Genomic DNA, 21,318 nt, shown 5'->3' on the forward strand with positions numbered 1-21,318 from the left:
ATTCAAATAAAGAAATGAATTCATTATTAAAATAGAGCAATATTCTGATTTTAAACGTATTTAATTTTGTAGACACGTTAGGATAATCAAACAGATTAATTAGTCAACCTATTGGTTTCATCAATATAGTCTTCGTCGCCGCATCGCACCTCTGCATGGCTGCAGCGAATCACAGCGCGAGCAGACGAGTGGCGCCATCTCCCTGTCGCCACTCCCATCACCCGTAGTCCACGCACAGAACAGAACCTATTATATATATATATATATATATATATATATATATATTATTTATTTATTCATTTATTTATGGTGCAGGTCAGTTCAAGCGAGTCGATTGAGCACTGCAAACGTGGATCTGCTGACATCGCCGACTGAGGCGGCGTGACAAACATCGCGTACATTTCCCTGGTGACGTGATATTATTCCGGATTGAATAAAGTGATGTTCGAAGTGTGCCGTTTCTGCATGACAACGCCCGTTTTGAAACCGTTAGCGAGATCAGAGACCACGAGTATATAGCGATGCAAGGTCATTTCGCAGGTAAACGCGGCTACCGGCGTCTCTGCGCTGGCTCGCTTCGCTTCCGCCTTTTCTCTTCGCTTCGATGACACCGAGAAAGCAATAGCATATCCTAACGCATTACGTACGAGTGCAAAGCTTAATATTCTTGTCAAAGACAAGCGCTTTGATGACGAGCTCACGTGTGAACGGCGTAGGTAGAGTGAGTCACTCCGTAGGCGACGGCCAGCAATTTTTTATCATTTTTTTTATGAAACGAAGCGTGGATGTGCATTGTGCACGTGTTTTGAGCTTTAATACGAGGATATGAAGTCGTCCGATCGTGCATGCCGAGGCGCCGCAGGGGGGGTGGAGCCTGCCGGTGATATCTTCTTCGCCCCCGTGTGTCCCGAAACGTCGCATGAGGCACGCCGCACCACACGGAAAATCACACGTCACTCTCACTCTTTACCGCTAAAACCGTCATACTTTGCCTGTAACAGTGTAGACACGCAGCGAACAAGTGTTTGTACCTACACATGAGCCCGCTACACATGAGCAGTTGCCTTCTTCAATATCGGGCTTGCTGCATGGACAGTTTCTTCAACTTGAAGTAACTGATGTGGTTCGCCTAGAAGGCTTGATGTTCGCACGCGCAGCGCAACTGTATTGCCGCTGTTTCGACAGTCAAATCTGCCGACGAGGCGTTCCGTGGCCAGAACCCTTTCACCTTGATTCAGCAAGAAATATTTAAACATTGCGCGACTCTGCAGAAACAATACGTTCTATATTCGCATTATGGCTCGATGAAGCGCTCTTCATTTCGATAATACTGGCGCCCGTTGCGTGCTCGCAATACGTCAGACCATGAGTTACCGTTTAGAGGCCGGTGTAGCCGACGTTTCTGGTAGGCCCACGATGCGCACCCACCTATTACACTTCAAAAAAAAAAAAACAAGTCGATCCACCTCGTAACGCTTGATTCAAGGCCAAAACATTCCACATAGACAATTACTCGCTGACTGCTTCGCAAAAAATCGATTCCCACAAGGCGCGAGACTTGGCCATATCTTTTATAGGTAAATTCGTTGAAGCGAAATAATTGTCACGGACGCAGTTATATGCTCCTTGGACGAAGTTACACACCTAACTCCGTCCCAGGAGTATTTTCTGAAGGTCTTGTGTTTCTCAGTATATTTCGGTTTCAACACTATTAAAAAACGTCAAAGACGACAAACAGTTAACGCTTAACAAACACTAGAGCGTAAGATTATACACAAAACGTTCATCTTGGCGCAGGAGTGAAACGCTCGACTTTTCCAACTGCTCGTCTGTGTACAGGCGAGGTCGGATCCACGCGGTACGATGTTACCTGGGCGTCCTAAAATGTTGTCACATGTGGCACCCGCGGCGTATCGCAGCTTGGGGTAGCAGACAAGTGACAACGCAGAAATAACGATACGAAATAAGGTAAAGACAGCGTATGCTATGCATATTAGACACGTCGTCCTAATCTACGCAAATAAATACCGCAGTATACGGGTTGAACTGGAGAGAGTTAAGATGAGCCCATGCGTGTCATCATGCGGCTCGTCGGCGACTTCGGTGCCGTTTGGTTCCGCTTAGTAAGCGGCTTGATTGGCTCCTTGAGATACAGATAATCCCAACACCAGGTGTTGTACGCCAGAAGCACGATCAGTGCGCAGCCAACCTTCATGGCGATGCCAGGCAGTATGAACTCGTCCTCGAGCAAGTCTCCATAGTCGGTGACGTACTCGCTGACCGGCGTCGCAGTGGACGCCATGAAGCCGAAGTAACAGCAGAAGGTGAACGGCATGAGCAGGTACAGCGGGTGCACCTTGAGCGCGTCCGAAACGTGGCAGATGAGAGGCGCAAAGATCACGATGTTGTTCAACGAGTTGTTGATCTCGGCCAGCACCAGGGCGACGAACGCGACAAGCAACTGCACATAGAAGGCAGACGTGGTTGCGCTGCTCGGCAGCAGCCCGTCGAAGTTCTGTTGCAGCTTGTAGTGCACGATGAGCTTGGCCACGCACACACCAGCACCCATGGTGATGACGAAGGCCCACGATATCTTTTTGACAGCATGCTGTGCCATCTGGCTATGGAAGCGGCGACGTGATCGGCCTCTTCGGTGGTAGTAGATGCTGGGCAAAGCGTGCAGAACGAAAGCCAAGAAGAACACGCACGCCGTCTCGTTGAAGGTTGACTCCGCGGCCTCGATGTTGAGCGCCTCGGCGTAGTGGTGCGAGCCAACGATGGCAACGGCCATGCAGAGGAAGGTGATGATGGTCGCCATCTCGGTAAAGCTGACGGCTCCCAGCTCGGCGAAGTGCCGGTAGATGATGTCCTCGAAAGCCCGCTTGGAGATGTGGTCGCTGGACACCACGTCGCTCGCGTAGCACACGGAGAGCACGAACCACAGCAGGAACGAGCAGAGCACTGTCAGTGGTAGGTGCGACTGAACCCACTGGTAGATGGTGATGCGGCGGTAGTTGTACATCTGCTCCATGAATGCCTTGACGAACAGGTTGCCGCCGCAGCCTACCACGGAGCCCATGCTGCCCAGAACGGCGGAGTACGAGATGCCGATGAGCAGGCCTTTCTTGACGGTGAAGAACTCGCTCAGGATGTGTATCACGTCCGGCATGACGACACCACCTTCGATGAGGTAGCGCGCCTCCATGATGGGCGTACCGATGCCCGCGGTGCGGCGCATGTAGCGCGTCCTTAACTCGAGCACGTGGAACAGCCGGTTGTCCTGGATGTGCTGCAGCGCTTCCATCGCGATGGGCAACACGATGGCGGCGGTGCGTACGGCGTTCGTCCACATCGAGACAAGTATGGTGGTGATGACGAAGCCACCGATGATGAAGCCCGACTTGCCGCCGAACACCAGCAGGGACGTCAAGATGACTCGCTTGTGAAGATTGGTCGCTTCGACACCGTGCACTATGAGAGCGTACCTGGAAGACGAATGGTCACTGTCACGACGCGTGCACCAGTTTCTTAACCGTAGTACGTACTTTCATCATTACCCGTTTCCCTTGCACATATAAGACCTGTTATCTGTCATATATAAAAAGAGTTACACGGAAAAGAAGTGATATAGGCCCGTATATAACGTGCATTTGATAAACATACTTATGACATTTCTTTGGATACATCTTGGTATTTTATTATTGCAGTTTTCAGACTGACTAACAACTTACCAATATCACGATTACACTGTCTCCTGTTGACTATTTAAAGCACAGAAAATATTTGCTTTCGCAATACCCATCGTAGCAATAATACTGGAAATAGTTTTTGAAGAGTAGTTACTCTTCGAAAGACATGTCTTCAATTTCAATTCTGTGATCTTGTGATGGAAAGCGTTGCTGCAAATGCACATCTTATTAATTGACGCAACGCTCCAATTTGGCCTAGTTAGAGCTTATTCATCTTAATTAAGTTTGTTGTGTATCTCTTCATTTTCACATGCTTGCGTGAATGCTTTTGGATGAATATCTTATGGTCATGATCTGCATGCTGAGACCATGTGCACATCAGTGCTTTGCCCACTAACACTGCACATATCCTTAAAAAAGCCGGAAATGTACGCTAAAACTAGCAACGCACGACCCGAAAGCCGATGCAAAGTTCGCTTGCTCATGCCACCATCTATAATTGACAGAAGCAAAGTGATGCGTACCCGATATACAGCAGCATCGTCTCGGAGGTGTAGTACTCCAGAAGGTCTGACGTTGAGTAGTTGAGAAACGCCGGTGCCAGAATTATTGGGAGGAACGATACGATGGCTGGTGGAATGGACTGCAGCAAAAGAAGCAAAAGATAACGTATAGATAAACAAAATGGTGAATATCACACATCGCAGTTGTGTTGCACTACTGTCCGAATTTCAGGCCATGTAGCATCTTGGCTTGTACAGGCGAATAAATTTCGCATGCTTATTGTCACCACCTCAAGTAAGACCCCAACGTACTTATCGATTTGTGACTGCAGCCATATATTTTTTTGGCTTTCACCATTCAAAGCGGCTGACCGGAATAGTTTGTAAACGTAGGTTTACAAACGTCTAAACGAACAAAACAAGAGAGGGGTGATTAAGCTTATATAGTTAAGCAATGCCAGTAAGTGCCGTTATGATAGCGTGGTAACTTTTAAACGCGAATTAATATTTTAGTCGGGCTATGTCAGGCATCCGGCGTTATCCGCGGTGATGTCCCTGCGCCGACAGGTGTATTCTCTCCGCTTTCGCTCTCTCTCCCATAACAACAGCTGCGGGCACGCACGCTTATCTTCGCCCCTAGCAACCCGAGCATGTGGTGCGAGAGAGCATAGGAAAGGGTAGGTGCAGTGCTTCGACGCTCCTTCTCTTGCCATTCACTCTCCCTCCTCTCTGCGCCACACTATCCCGTCCGCTCGAACCTTACTCTCGACCATTCGCTGGCTGAGGACTCTCAAGAATATTCGAAAATGTGTGCTCGAGACGCCGCTGTGAAACGCCAACTTCGAACCGAGAACGCTGGCGACCCACACTCCCGTCCGCTCACTCCTCACTCTCAACCATTCGCTGGCTGGGCGCCTCTCAAGGCGATGGCGGAAGTCGGTGAAGGTGAATGTCTGACGGCAACGGTACCTTCTTGCGGCGCAAGAAATGCATTCACATTTCCTCACAATTCCGTTCGGGGAGGTGGGGGCATTTTTTCAGATGTTAGCTCCTATTTGTTATTGACATCATCGTAGAAGACAGTCGTTCCTTGGTACTGCCGAGACCTGTAGGGCAACTACTGATTACGCATGGTTGCCGTACATACCTGGAAGAGCCAGAGCAAGAGTACGTAGAGGACGATGAAAGTGCAGTGGCTTTCGGCCGAGCGTTGCCACAGCAGTGGCGTCAGGGAGATCGGGATGACGTACATGGCGAAGGCGCGCACGTAGAAGCCGATGGTCATGAAGCGGTCGGGCAGCCTGTGTCGCGCCAGGTCCGTCAGCGAGAGGTCTTCCGGACTTGCTATCTGCTCTATCATGGCTGCTGCTCTTCTCCGTCGTCGATGAGCGGTTCCACGACACGCCTATCTCGGAAGAGGGTTGCAGCTGTGTCGGTGTGAAGTAGATGAGTGCGTTAGCTTTAAATGATCGCAAAAGTTAAACAGTCAACTAGCTAAGATTGATAAACTATTCTCCAAAAACACCAGCGTCGTAATTTTCTCCATCACGGGTATAAGAACAGATGCGAAAAATCCATGTCAAATGTATCACTTTTATTAAATTTTCCGCCTCAATTTCTCATGGAGACGTCATATTTCCTAAAGGCTTCTTTGACTTCAGCCACATTGGTTCAAGGACATTTTTTAAAAATCTAGCATGCTTAGCATCTCTCTTGCCAAGTAGATAATGGACTACTACATTTTTACTGATCACGAATGACGTAGGACCTGGTAGCCAACAAAATCTACGACGTCACGGCGGATGGTGCGAGAACATTAAGGGGGGGCCACCAACCACGTTTTATTGTCAGCTGTTTTCGCGCTTACCATGGGTCGTCTCGCAACAGTCCGGCCCACCGACTCTGAAGCCATTTGCGCGTGTTCACCGCATAGTCCGAAATTTAGAGTGACAGCCTGACATGTAACAATGGCGTCCATGCGAACCAGTGCAAGAATAGTGTGTGGTTGAGCGTGCCCTCCCGAACGTGCATTATGTCCACTTTAACGTATGTTGCTCGGCCTTTTAAATGAACGTTTTCCTAGTTGTGTACACCACGGCGTGAATAGATAATGGGCCGAGACGTTGAGTGCGCCATCTCAACCGTTTTAATGTGTGTATCTTCACCATAGCACTGTTAGTATTAACTTACAATATCGCACGGGTAATAACTAATATGGCGACACCGGAACCCATTAGTAAAATCTCCAGTTTCATAGCCGATTGATTGATTGACTGATATTTGGTGTTCAGCGTCCCAAAACCACCGTATGAATATGAGAGACGCCGTAGTGGAGGGCTCCGGAAATTTCCGCCACCTTGGGTTCTTTAACGTGCACCGAAATCTGAGCACACGGGCCTACAGCATTTCCGCCTCCATCGGAAATGCAGCCGCTGCAGCCGGGATTCCATCCCGCGACCTGCGGGTCAGCAGCCGAGTACCTTAACCACTAGACCACCGCGGGGGGGCAGTTACATAGCTGACCTATTTGTTTTTCCGGTGGCTGTTTTATGCATACGTCTACTCCAAATTTCGGGAGAGCCAGCTGTTTTTTTGTCTTGACGGGAAAGATTTTTTTGCAATGTGTGCTCTTCACAGGTTGATGATGCTCTTAACAGAGAAGCCATGGCTTCCTTAGAAAGTCGGCAGTTGAAAGAAAGTGTTGGACAACTCACCTCACAGCGACAACGTTGCTTTCGCGTTGCCGTGATCGTCGCAGTAGCCAAACGTAGCACTTGGACAGCAGGCGTCGGGTGCAGCACCGCGTCGGGGTTTTTCTTCTTCTGCTCGAGATGGGCCACGCGCCTCGAGCTGCAAAATCTTCTATTCTTCCTCGCTCTTTATCAATGATGTTTTACGGCAGCAAAGATGGTGAAGACGACGATTGTATGAATAATAATAATAATAATAATAATAATAATAATAATAATAATAATAATAATAATAATAATAATAATAATAATAATAATAATAATAATAATAATAATAATAATAATAATAATAATAATAATAATAATAATAATAATAATAATAATATTAATAATAATAATAATAATAATAGTGAAACATAATTTTGGTCCAGAGAAGAAGCAGGGGAGACCCAGCGCTACCCGGCTAGTCTCACGTAGAGATGGCCAAGCTGAGCTTGGCGGCCCGTTCACGGGCACTCTGGACGGTCAGGGTTTGATCGGTCAGGGTTCGGCCGGTCAGGGTTCGGGGCTTCGCAAGAGCGCTGCCCACCTATCCTCGCTGAAGGCAGAGCCGATGGGTTCACATTACCACAACACATGGTGGAATGTTGCAAATAGTTCGCAGGTAGGGCAGTCTACACTGGGATACGGTTCAGGGCACACGACATGAAGAACCGCATGGTTAGGATACGCACTGGCTTGCAATAGTCTAAAGGTAACTGCCTGCGCCTTGCACAAGGCAGGGTGTGGGAGGGAGAATACCTGTCTTCTAGACAGAAGTGTTTTGTTAGTGAGGGTTCCACACGAGGCATCGTTTTCATTACAGGAGCGACATTATTTTGAAAAAAGCAGCGGATCAATTTCATCCAATATAAGGATTACCAGCGAACACAACCAAATGCTTTTCACGCCAACACGAGCAGGCTAGAGCTTCTGTTGTATAGTTTCCTGTGGAATGTTTATTTGAACAAATTTGGTTCTCCTTCACTAGCCTCTGTATGGGTTGAAATGAACTGGAAACGATAGATCGCTTTCTTCTCCCGTTCCGCCGTTTTGCCTCACTCTGCACAATGTTTTTTTTTAAATACTGACTGGCAAGATTGGTTTTGCATTGACTACTTCAGACGTGTAGTATTTCACATTCCATCAATATGGTGCAAGCGGCAGTGCAATTCTAACTGCGCTACACCAATCTATTGGAGCATCTGGGAAATCACGCTGGTAGTGCTACTAGCCTCAGAAAACAATGTGTTTAAACTATTACTTTTTTCAACACTTCCCCTGTTTATCTTGGAATGAACATCTGTTGTTTCTTCTGTCGCCTACTGAACGTATTAACGTCACGTTTTGTAGTTACCTTTTTTCGGAACTTGTTACAGCATATTTTGAAGGACTCAATAAAATTTATTCATTCACCCATCAACTTTCTTTCATAATCAACGGTTTGGTATATCCCTCCCGTGGGTAAGAGCCAGTTTCCCTTGGCGACAAAAAGGAAAAAAAATCACAGCATATTCACGCGGTGAATGATGACGAGTGGGGCGAAGCACGGACGGACGGATGGATGGACGGACGAATGGACGTACAGACGCACGGATGGACAAACGTACGGACTGATGGACTTTTCACCCTACTCATCATCATTCACTTCGTGGATATGCTGCGACACCGTTTTCATTGACATGCAATGCAATGCAACTGGCTACTACGACGACACGGGACATACGACCTCCGGCGTAAGGAGCTTCGCCCCTCAAAAACTTATACTCGCGTTGGTTGGTAAGTGATTAAATAGAGAACGAAAGGAAATTACTCCTCCTCCTTCTCCTCCTCCTCCTCCTCCTCCTCCTCCTCCTCCTCCTACTACTACTACTACTACTACTACTACTACTACTACTACTAATAATAATAATAATAATAATATTATGTGACGGAAAGTGAGGAGTAATTATTTTATAGAGTGAAGATGTTATACACATAAAAAATCAGAAATTCTGATCTTGAAGTGCTTGTGAAACACGAAATACTTTCGTCGTATATGCCTTCGTTATTCAAGAAGTAGATCATTTTTGTTAGCTAGAAAGCATTCAGGCGTCTCGGTATGCAGCGCTTAAGACCTTCGCCTACTGTTATGTCATGTATGGTTGTATAGAAGAAACTAGCTAAATTCGACATCACTTTTCGGTTCATATAAATAACAGTGACATAGATGCGTGAAGAACTTGACAGCTTAGCGTTAAGCGTAAATGATTCAGAATTTGAAACTAAGCATGCACCTCAAAGCATGGTCGCCAAGGCCTTATTAGATTTGAATTTCAAAGTGTCCAGCATATTTTATGAAAGTACTAAGCATCACAACATAAACTTTTCTTTTGTTTCAGTACTGCAAAAACAAAGAGGAATACAACTTGTTGGTCAGTGTTTCTTTGGACGTTTATCCTTTGGTGGGATAAACATTTGGGCATTCTGGTCATACTGACTGAGCTTTGTTGCGTCGTTCTGTAGGAGGTTTGTAGATAATTATCCGAAGGGCATACAGACGAATTCTATGACTAGGAACAGAAAGATCGAAGAAACGACGATATGCAGCCTTTTAAACGCCCGTCACCGTAGCGTCACAAGCTTTCAGTGACGTTGCTCTGTTGCTCAATAAATCCTCGATTTGTTGCGCTATCTTGCCTCGTTGTGGTGTCTCGACACCGACGTAACAACTTGAATAAATATCAAAGAAATATAAAAAAGGCGATAGTATAATAGTACACCCGTGTGTACCTTTCATAGCGTAATGAAAATAATTCGTGTAGTCCATTTGTCTTAATTATTCGGCAGCAGCAACGCAATAGCTGTCTACCTGGGGGACGGCCAATGCCGAGGTTCTTAATTATTTTGCTCCACGAATGGTCGGCTAGACAAGGCAGTAAGATGGAGAGGAAATCTTCGTTGTTAATTCAAAGGAAGAGAGATTACACGGAAAGTAAGTTATTGTTCTTTCTTGTAACCAAAATAGCGGCAGCTGGAGTTTTACCTGTCTAAATAAACAGGCGTTGCGAAAAGACAGAGCAAGAATTAGATCAACTTGAGAAGGGTAGAGTTTTAGGTGTCGGTATAGAAATAATTACATTTTAAAAAAATTCCGCCATCTCCCGATCAAAGAAACCGTGTAGAGATGCGAAGCAGCGGGCGCTAACGCTTACACCGGCGGTGACGTTGACGCTGGCGCTCATTGCGACGTTGCGCTGGAAAGAAACCTAGGAAGGCGAGAATAACGTAGTTATAGACCGGTATCTTCTACTGGAACATGCCAATCGCTGCTGATGGACTGTGAGGGACAGAAGACTGATTGATACGAGGGGTTTAACGTCTCAATATCTCCAGATGATTAGGAGAGACGGCGTAGTGGAGGGCTCCGGAAATTTTAGCCCCCTGGGGTTCTTTAACGTGCACCCAAATCTGAGCACACGGGCCTACAGCAGCGAGACAGAAGACTCCGATCAGACACAGAGAGCCGAAGCCCGCTTTTAGTTAACGCTCACGCTGTGAATTTGTATTGTTCAACAACGCAGAGGAGAAATCTCCCAACGACACTACCTTGGAGGTCAAGATTCAGTGGCCAGTGAACGGTCGTGCAGCACGAGCAGTCGTTTTTTTTTTCTTTTAGGAGCGAGGCTCCTTATAGCGGCTCCTGTTATACAAGTATGAAATTTTGACCTCCAAGGTGGTGCTGGTGAGAAACTTCTTCTGTGCGTTGTTGAACAATAAAAAATATTGCTCAATGTACATGTCAATGGCTGCTAATGGGGAATGAGAGACAGGAGCATTCGGCTTTTAGTTAACGCGCAGGCTTCGATCACCATTAGCAGCCATTGGCATGTACATTGAGCACTATCTGACAAGAAAGGGTTGCTACGTTATACTCGCTGGGTGTAACCTCCTTAGCTTTAGAAAGGTTTAGCGAGCGTTGAGCCGCAGTGCCATGATTACAATGAACTTGTATATACCATGAATGAACTCGAGGTGATTAAAAATGGGAAGTAGATACGAAGCGCAAGCCGTAAGAAAGTAAAAGCCGTATTCTCCGCCTCTCATTTACCATTAGCAGCCATTGGCATGTACATTGAGCACTATCTGACTGAAAAAGTTTGCTACGTCATACTCACTGGGCGTAACCTCCTTGGTTTTCGAAAGGTTTAGCGAGCGTTCAGCCGCAGTGCCATGAATACAGTGAACTAGTATATACCATGAACACTAGGTGGTTAAAGGTGGGAAGTACACACGAAGCGCAAGCCGTAAGAAAGTGTGCGTGTGCCACCTCTCGTTTAGTTCTTGAAATGTCCACCATATCCTCCTGACTTCCGGGTTGGATTTTGGTCCACGGAATTTCCTGAAACTTTCACAACTGGGTGTGTAGGTGACGAAGATAAAAAGTGAAGCTTATTATTTCCGTTATGCCTGTGCTTTAGGTATGGCGTGATGTCCAACTAATTGGACGCTGAAACTTAATTAAAGCGTTAAGTAGTGGGCCTGAAGCAACACAAAGCAAGGTTACTGAAGAAAAGTGTGACAAATTCCGTAATAACTGCAAGTTTTTATTCAAAATTTAACAAATAATAAAAAACCAACAGAAAAGTGGACCTTAACTTTCGCCGTTTAACTTCTAGAAGATTGCTCTGTTCAACGCCACCATGTTTTCTTCTTTGTTTCGCGATCTTCTGGCGCAATTTCGACAAAACTTCATGGAGGGCGCCAGTAGATGTCCAAAATATTGGACAAGTGGTTTTTGAGGAAGAAACCATGCTGAGATCTTTGTAGTGATGGGGTATTTCATGTCCAATATTTTGGACAAATCGCCATAGCTGGAACTCAGGAGGAAGTGGTGCTTCTATATGGGGAATATATGATGAAAAGATGCGAGATGGTGGTACTTGGAGTGTTGAATAGATGGACGAACGGACACATAGACACATGCATGGATGGACGCATGAACGGACGCAGGGGCGTCTGCATGGACGAACGCAGGTACGGACGCACGCACGGACGGGCTGATGGACGCATGGATGGTCGCACTGACGGACGCATAGATGAACGGAAGCAAGAACGAATGGACAGACGAATTCTTCGCCCCACTCTCCATCATTCACTCCGTGTATATGCTGCCATTTTTTTCCAATAAACTAGCTATCAGAAGCTGCCTGCGTTGGCGTTGCGAGTAGAGAGAGGGGAAAGGAACGCGCATGCGCAATGGGGTGTAAGCACCGCCGAGAGGAATTCCTAGAGTGGAGAGGGGGATGGGTGAGCGAACGTAGGTTAGTAGACGCTCCAAGCATCGGCGTTGCGAGGCGAGATAGAAAATGCGCAGCTGTTGAAGAGAAGAAAAGAGGAGAGTTCCGCTTGCGTAGTGCGAGTGTGGATGCCGACGCCAACGCCGATTCTGCAGTACATAAACCTGAGCAAGAGATGCTTTGCATCTAAAAAAAAAAAAGAAAACAGGCACTCATTGCCCAATGTCATTTGCCCTTTCGAGCGCAGCTCAAATATGGGGCCACCTTGACTGTGACCAGACAACAGCATTACAGGTATATCAATTATCTATACATACTGTCGTTACGTACTCCTTACCAGCCTTCAGCATGCCGCCTAGTTTAGCATCTCAGCTGATACTTGTATACGTGCTGCCTCGTGAGGCGCGATCTAAGCATGCCAGTTGCCATTGAGGCTACAAGCAGACCAGCAAGCGTTACACCCAATAAAGCGTCTGCGTCGAGCACCACAGGCTGAATTGCTTTTTAATTGGTTAAGGGAACATCTGTTGTGTGGGGCAAACGGTGGCGTTTGTTTATTGCCACTGATGAGAAGTTCAGAGGATACCAGTTCTTTCGAAACCCCCCCAAAAAAGGCCAACAAGTGCATCTTTGCCACTAATCTTTCGATTCCTCCAATACGCAAACAGACGGGTCAACTTGTGTCAGCACTAAAACTGCAGTTGGCTCAGTCACATTCATTTGAAGAATTAACATTAACGAACGTACCTGCGCCCAGCGATTGCTGCATTGTAAAATCTTGCTCTGTTCGAGTACTTCAGTGCAAGTTAAATGTTGACATAGCCACCCCCACCATTGTTCCCTTTGTTTTTTAGCGTGCTTGTGTTCAGATTAAGAGAAAGCAGAGCTTGTTGATGGGTATCCGCGTTAAAACAAACGACAAGACGTGCTTGAATGCCCCGTCTTTCTAACATTTTTCGCGTTTATGCACACGCACGCACAAAATCATGCAGAAACAGAAGTGATTGACCCTACCCCTCTACCCTCAAAACTTTCCGGCTAAGCCCCAAAACTTTGAGGTGGGGCTAATGCAGGACCATGGTGTAAGAAAAGCATGACTATACCCAGAAACCGCATCCACATACTACGGCGTGTTCAGGGGTAGCAGTGTGACGCCCTTACAGAAACCGATCGTTGCTGTTCTCACCCGCACTTTCCACCCAAATAAAAAAAAAAACGAACGCCATTGTATGTAGTGAGACGCGTAGTGCCACCAGTGAGACTGTCAATACAATTTTCTATCGCTCCGCTGAAAATACAGCTTTACGTAGCTGCTCTATGTTTGCACCTTTCAACAAAAAACACGGGTGCGTACTTATGACAGTTACGCAAGCGAGACAATGGGTGGGTGGCGAGGTGATGCAACTGGGGCGACGACAGGAACGTCGCTGCAGGGATTCGTTGTCAGAGTGAAACAGCCTGCGTTTGCGCCATACCTCGACGTGCTCGTCGCACTCCGATTCCCCACCATTCAGTTCGAGTACCGCACGACGTTGTCTATGAAACGCCGCAGCTGTTGTGAACAGGTGACGACTGCTTTACGGGTGGTAATGCGGGGACGCTATAGCCTTCTGAAGATCCCACATTTCTGCTCATGAAAAATCACTAAAATGTCCTTTTTAAAACGTCACATGTTCGTGTTCGTGGTGTGTGTTAATGATATATTGAACTTGAAATATTGAATTGGATCGTCCTGTGCTGGTATTCTTGAAGCTGGTGCAATGGCCATAGAGTAACGTTACTTATGCCGGAGTAATGTGAGACAGTCGCTGTACAGTACATTAGTGTTTAAACATGCTTCCACACCGTTTTCCGACAGCCTTTACGCCTGGCGAAAAAGCAACATCTAGCGAGACCAGTAATTGCGGCACAAGCACTCATATGCAAAAAAAAAAAAAATGCCTACTCTTAAAGGTTATCGGGATAAACACGTCGCAAACTGGTTTTCAAGTTGCGCAGACATTTCACCTATCCCGTTTAAGTGTTTATGTTTAACGTAGATGGGCAATATATAAACATGAGCTGCTCTGTGAACGTACTACAAAAAAGAAGAAAGTCTTCTGAATCAAACATACGCTCCACCACATGCGCGAAGTGATCGCCTGTATTGAGAGGAACTGGTGATATCAAAAACTAGCCCAATTGCAAGGTTATGTAGGTCTCACTTTTAATTAAACTGTCACGGTGGTCGTCCGAGTTCCTACTTTCAGAACAGGCTGGAAATTAAGATGAATATCGCTACAGAAACTACTGACAAAAAAATAGTCAGTTGTTTACCAGATGAATAGAACGACGAAACCCAATAAAATGCTGGCTACACCGCTTAAAGTGAAGCTCGGAAAGATCGACGCGTGCTCGAAGATGGATTGTACCCTGTCCCGAATTGAAATACGAAAGCACGCCACTAAACAACAATATTAGTTTTATTAATTTTCAAACAACAATATTAGTGTCAAGAGTCAAAACGGGATGACCCGATTGTATGCTCTTGGTGCGGACAGGAGGTTGACCCTGGCCCACATGATGGCTTCGCTTAGAGATACGGTCGTCTCAGTTTCATCCAGGTAATATACAGGGCCCTGTGAAGACAAAAGTTATGGCGATAAAAGCAATGTCATGTTGACAGTGGCGGTTTGCGCTGTTCTGTAGACACTGTGTGCAGATACGTTGATAAAAAAATTGAAGGGAATTGGAATTTAAACCCCCTTTCACAATACCCAAGAATTGTATTTACAAGTTAGTGGGGCCATTCGAAGTAGCATGATAAAAATAGATTTTGTAACCTAGTTTACAGAGTCAATGGACTTTTCTTAAGAAATAGTATTACAGATCCGATGATTCCAATTATATGTATTATATCTGTTTGAATGTCATTTTTTTACCAAATGTCTTGCTGTTCAAATATGTCTCTGCGCGTAATTGATATGCCAGGTTCAACGTCCCAAACCCCCCCCCCCCCCCCCTATGATTATTAGAGACGCCGTAGTGGAAGGCTCCGAAAATTTTGACCGCCTGGGTTCTTTAACTTGCACCCAAATCTGAGCACACGGGCCTACAACATTTCCGCCTTCATCGGAAATGCAGCCGCCGCAGCCGGGATTTGATCTCGCAACCTGCGGGTCTGCAGCCGAGTAACTTAGCCATTAGACCACCCTGACGGGGCATTTCTGCGTTGTAAAACACATTTGTCTACAAAATGCGATCAAGATTAGGTCAGTACATTTGTGGAAAAAACTGCGTTAGTTCACTGTTAATAAAATGTTCTATATGATTATAGAAACTGGCGAAATAAAGCAGAGTCTTTCTTTCCTACCCGTACATCCGAAAGCGTTGTGAACAATTTATCTGCAAATGGATGCCGCTCAAATAAAAGGTGTTGATGAAACCAAGAAAAATGTGCGTGGCTTTCATTATTGACGTAAGGCAAGAACCAACAGTGCAGGAAAGTTTTTGGTCAATCCCGTTTTTCCAGTTTTCATCTCTGTCTTTTCATTTAATTTACATTTCTCTTGATCTTTGCATCTGCTCTTCGTCACTTTTTTATATTTGCTTCTCTTTTTTTCTTGTCTTGCTCCGTCTTCACTTTCTCGTCTGTTTTATATTTTTGCTTTGTAACGTTCTTTCTCTTTCTTCCCATTATCTATCTCTCTCTTTCTCGCTTTCTCTATTCAATCCTTACACCCCTTCATTCACTCTTCCTCATTCTCTTTGTGAACTTGTTCTAACCCATCGGAGTTATTGCACACCACGCCGGTCTCACGCGTTGGGTGGGCGAGCGAGGAAGACGCCGAGGAAAAGGAAGAGAGCGCGAGCCGGCCGAGTTGTTGCGAAGCAGATCATCATCATCATCATCATCATCATCATCATCATCATCATCATCATCATCATCATCATCATCATCATCATCATCATCATCATCATCATCATCAGCAGCAGCACGCGCAAGGCGCAGCTGTGCCCGGTTGCCCGCGGTGTGACACGGCGCGATATGGCATATAAGGCACAACAGCTTCTCGTCGAGGCGAACCGAGAGTTTGCCCAGCTCATACAGCCCCCTTTAAAAATTAAGTCACAATGAGAGCGTTATCGTGAGAACAGATATTAGGGTATACCTCGTTTGTTAGAAAATTCAGCTTCCATTAAATCATTCCACTAAACGTAAAAACCTGGAAGCCGAGCCTGTCGGCTCGGCTTGCCAGTTTTTACATGAAACTGAGCCGGGTGCAGGACCCAGTCGCTTTCCACAGAACCAAAATAAAGTTATTTTCTTCCTTCTTTCATTCCACCCTTTCCTTGATTTCTTTTTTCATTAAGGGGACTCTGGAACACTTTTGAGAATGCTCCAAAAATGCTACTGACCAGTGGGCTACCGAGTCATGACACGGATCGCGGAGTGGAACACATGATCAATTTTCGATGTCAGCGAGAAATCCTTCCCTCTTTCTACAAATGATGTCATATACCCAAATTACCGTTCCATATACCCTAATTCACGGCCATTGGCCGAATTGAGCAGCTTGAGCTGCATAGTCAGTGAGACCGCCACATGCCCGTGTGCTATCACACTCAAGGAAGCTGCGCGTTCTAACAAAAGTAAAAAAAAGTTCTGAAGTTCATGACGCCAGCGGGACGTAACCTTTTCCCCTTGTGGCATCCATCCCTGCTTAGCTTCCACCGTGCTCGTAAGAGCGAGAGAAGAGAGAAAGCAATTACAGCGTGCGACAAATCTCCGTAACTCCGCGTGTACTTGAATTCTCAAACTTTTCTCGTTCATATATTCGCGAGGCAACAAACTCCTTTAATGAAGCCACTTGATGATTACTTGGAAAAGTGTTGCAAGGTTTTTTAATGTTCGTTTTGTACATTTACGGTCACATTCTACAGTACCATTGCGTGTTACGTCATTTTTTAGCACTGGTAGATAAAATCGTCGCATAAACACAACTAGAAACATATTTACTGATTAGTTAATGAACGAGAAACGTACGATTATACGTGTGCAAAGTAATGAGTAAGACCATTACCCGAATGAATGCCTGCAGAGCTGCTTTCCTAAGCCCTGAAGAAGCTGTGTTCCAAGTCAAAGGAATAAACGCATATACGCTGCGACATTTGTGCAATCCATCTCGGATGGTGGTCTCAAATGTAGCGGCCCCTTTCAGATTTCGGCTAAAATTAATGGCTCTCAAGATCTCTGCGAAGATTGCTTTTCCTAATTGCGGAGCTAATTACTGAATAGCTAGAAAGAACATCACATTATTCTGCAGAGTTCCTTCTATTGGAAAAGCACATCACTTTGAAATCGAATCCACGATCAGGACTTCAGGAGTGCCAATTTTAACTTGTGAGGCATGAGAAAAAAAAAACAAAAAAACAGGGGAGTGTATATGTTAAATAGCAACAAGATCACCATTTCATTTTCAGAAAAACAAAAAGCGTGCCAGGCTTACGAGGCGTTTATTGAGTTTGTCAGAATGAGTATAGGATATTAAACGACATGCTTCGACAATGAAAATAACGCAATGAACTCGATCGCTACATGTCAACTAATGAAATAGAATAACTAAAGTGTTTTTATATACTGGTCAGCTCCTATAGTCTTTACCGCGTTGTTCTGCATAGAAAACCACTGTTTTAGCCTATCAGCGTGAAACAGCGGTGGTATCGCATCATGAAGCCTATTTACAGAATACTTTCTCAGAAAGAAGCACTCATTCTGTATTAAAGAAAGCCATTAGGAAGAATGAACAATAAGAAGTTGGTTAGCTTTCACTGTATTCAATTGTGTTAAGGCAACGCCATAGCCTTCGAACAATGACAGACAAGAAAAGCGGGTGCTGGGGGGTGTGCCGGGTTGGTGGAGAGGGCCCATAAGGTTCCCCGCACAAGTTTTAATCTTGGTTACAGGTATTAAAACAAAGCGCGACAGCAAGCACCCGTGTTTTGATATGATATGAACGTGAAGTGTTGTGCAATTTTTCATTACATTGCACAAGACATTAACGGCACGAAAAGAACCGCCAGGCCTGCGCGGACTGTCACAGCGAAAGTTGAAAGAACGGTCTTTCAGACCCTTTTTAACACTCTTGACCTGCAAGCCTATATGCAGGTTACCCGCTAGTCCATAAATTAATGTGTAGTAGGCAGGCATTCACTAAACCAGTGTTCGTCATTCTTCGGAGAAGCGTGGTATACCCACTCCACACTTACTAAGAGCTTTGCGAAACTTGTTTGTACTGTGGCTGACTATGATGAATTATGCCGGAAGATTTTGTAATCCCCACAATCACCGACGGTGATTATGCGCCACAGTTGATAGGTGAACAAGATCGAGCTTTTGTAAAAATGTGGATAACCAGACAACCCACTCGTGGCGCAGGTCGCATTATGTGACATCTGGTTGTTACTTTACTGTTATAAAACGCTTGATTACTTCTATTAACGCGATTACTTTCCGACAACAAGCCTGCATAAGGTGCAGTTCGCGAAAGAGAGCCAAGCCCCGGCGTGACTCTGTGGTGGAATGCTGGGCTGGCATGCAGTGGACCCGGGTTCGAATCTTATTGTGTCCCTAGTGTATAGTGAATTTTTATTTCATGCGGTAGTGGATACGGATACCGGCGGCGGTGGCAGCGGACAACTACGGCGCGCGTGTGCCTTGCTGTGATCTCGTAACAGCTTTCGTTGTAAAAAACATAAGGCTGAATCGTGGGGAGAGATGAGCGCGCTTGCCTGTGTCCCTTTAATACGTGCTTCGTTCATTTTTTCGCTGTCTTATTGCCTTGTGCTTCCATGAGACCCGGAAGTTGCTGAGAGCACATTCGCTGCCCGTGAACGCTAAGTACCAAATTGACTCGTGGAAGAGCCCATACGTTCGGTACCTGAATATGCTTTCCAGTGAAGATGGAGCGACGTTGATCGGAATGCCTGGGCAGATTGCAGCCGGCGACATAAACCTCTCCGAATTCTCCGTCCTCCGAAAGTTTCCCTCCCAATTTCTCACTCAAACGGTCACTGTGAAACGCCCGGTTTTGTAGTATGCTATTCCTGCAAAAGGAAAAGGAAAAAGAACCAAAACTCATTAACTTTTTGCAGCTCTGGACTAGTCTCATTTGAACCGTATACACCACAGGCCTTCGTGCATGTTTGCCGAGATGCTTTGCAGCACGTTTACAAAATATTGAAAAATACACAGTTGCACCGCTTTACGACGAAATCTCACTTCTCACAAACACCGCCATTAAAAAGAAGTGTCTACCTTTGCTGTGCGCGCAGCGACACATATCTGCTGCAGAGCATTGCCGGAGCTCTCATTCATTTTAGCAGCTCAAATTGTAAATACACAATGAATACAGAATGAATTGATTCCACCAACTAATTAGACCCTTTGCTTAAAGCTTCAATGTTGTATTACCACGCACATTCTACCACTCAGCTTCACCTTACGCACAAAGGCACCCTAAAATCATCACGCCATAGTTTTTTTTTATGGGGAGGGGGAAATGTTTTGAGTCTGAAGTTAACACGCTTGAGGACATTAGTACAATGGCAGCTAATGGAAATGACGACCCAACTTTTGAAGTTTTTAACCGCTGTCGCAGAAAGAGAAGTTGACGCTTCTTGTATATTCAGAAATCCCTAACGAACCTAATAACTTTTTTTTTTCTTTCGGCTACATGCCCATTGCCGAAGCGGGCGACCGAAGTCTGCGAATACACGGCGTCGCTAATTGGCGTCAGCCGCTGTGAGTGAAAAGCTGCGACTAAGTCTCGACTTTCTCTTGCGTTCTTCTTGGAAGCGATCGCCCGAAACAAGAGCAGCAGTCCTCGTTAGTGCAGGCATGCTTAGCACACAGTTCAAACATGCCGCCTGTCCTCTAAATGCGCGGCGTGAATGCAAGGTATTCGATACAGCACATTGAAGTATGGCGATATAGCAAAAAGCCTTTTTTTCGTCGAATACACACATCACCTATACACGTCAAGATTACTCTTCAGCGAAAAAAAAAAAGGAACCGCTGAAGTGTTACAGCCGAGAAAACAGTGGAAAAAACATCTTTGCTGAACTTCGTCCACACTGTGCACAAACTGTAAAAGAAAGCAAACACTCGAACTTTATTATATCGTTCACTCTCGTAAGCTCCGTCACAGAAGGTTCCCCGTGTTCTAAATACATGCAGGCTTGTACAGGGTGCTACATTAGAGAGATTGAAATGTTTTCTCCAAAGTTGGCATATGGGTAAAATATAATTTGCAATACACTGAAATGGCAGGTAAGAAAACGCTTGTTCGGACTTGCGACATTTAGGCACTTTCACGAGCAGTAACTCTGGCCCTGGTCGTATGTTTCCCGACAAGACTAAACCGACGAACGTGTGGTTCATACTTACTTTGCGTCGGTGCTGGTGGGCATTGCTTCGCTGTCGTCCAACAGCACTTCGTTTTCTAATAACAACTCCAGTAACTTATTTTTCCTGAGCAAGTCCCTGAAGCAAAGAAGACAAAGTACCTTTTCATTTAAGTATTCCTTCGGAGATGTCGCGAGCATTGAAACTGATAAACCAACCTGGCGTGGGCCAGTAGAGGTGCCACGACCGCCCAGTAACCATCACGAAGAGCTTTCAGCGCACCGACGTACGCAGAAAAAAACCTCAGCTCCTTGTAGAACCTACGTCAGTTAAGAAAAAAAAATAACAGGATAATTGCGACATAAGCTGCAATGTATACAAAATGTGTGCGTGCTCAGTTTAAAACTGCGAAATAGATATGCAATGTAATTTTTCTGTTCGTGTTTGTGGTATCAAAGTATACACCTAGTATATACTACCATCAGGGTATTAATTCACACAGCTTGATAAGCATGCATTTTTGCAAGTTAGCGCATTATAGATTTTAGTTTATTGACACATTTCATTTTTTTGTATTTTGCCTCCATTGAAACACGCCCACCGCGCCGGAGATCAAACCTTGAACCTTATATATACTTATGCAATACTGCACCCATTGTTCAACGCATGACCCGCAACGCATGACCCGCAACGCATTGTTCAACGCACTGAACCATTGTTCAACGGACTTGA

The 21,318-nt window shown here is 45.5% G+C and overlaps 2 protein-coding genes across 2 annotated transcripts in view; both read right to left on the minus strand.

The window, feature by feature from the left end:
• Positions 1-1,985: 1,985 nt before the first annotated feature.
• LOC119169310 (Na(+)/dicarboxylate cotransporter 3) lies at positions 1,986-4,418 on the minus strand. Its single transcript, XM_037420422.2, has 2 exons — positions 4,214-4,418; positions 1,986-3,485 (listed from the first exon to the last, which is right to left on the minus strand). Exons 1-2 carry the CDS (start codon positions 4,228-4,230, stop codon positions 2,057-2,059), a joined length of 1,446 nt encoding a protein of 481 aa, XP_037276319.2. The 5' UTR covers positions 4,231-4,418; the 3' UTR covers positions 1,986-2,056.
• Positions 4,419-14,644: 10,226 nt separating this feature from the next.
• Positions 14,645-21,318, minus strand: part of LOC119170180 (WD repeat-containing protein 17-like) — a 70,348-nt gene continuing 63,674 nt past the window's right edge. Inside the window, exons 23-26 of the mRNA XM_075878648.1 lie at positions 20,805-20,906; positions 20,629-20,724; positions 19,121-19,286; positions 14,645-14,818 (exon numbers count right to left, since the gene is read on the minus strand). Coding sequence (XP_075734763.1) covers positions 14,699-14,818; positions 19,121-19,286; positions 20,629-20,724; positions 20,805-20,906 — 484 coding nt within the window. The 3' untranslated portion in view covers positions 14,645-14,698. The remainder of the gene's footprint in view (positions 14,819-19,120; positions 19,287-20,628; positions 20,725-20,804; positions 20,907-21,318) is intronic.

This window comes from Rhipicephalus microplus, chromosome 2, assembly GCF_043290135.1.
Source record: "Rhipicephalus microplus isolate Deutch F79 chromosome 2, USDA_Rmic, whole genome shotgun sequence".
In the NCBI taxonomy this organism is placed as follows: Eukaryota; Metazoa; Arthropoda; class Arachnida; order Ixodida; family Ixodidae; genus Rhipicephalus; species Rhipicephalus microplus.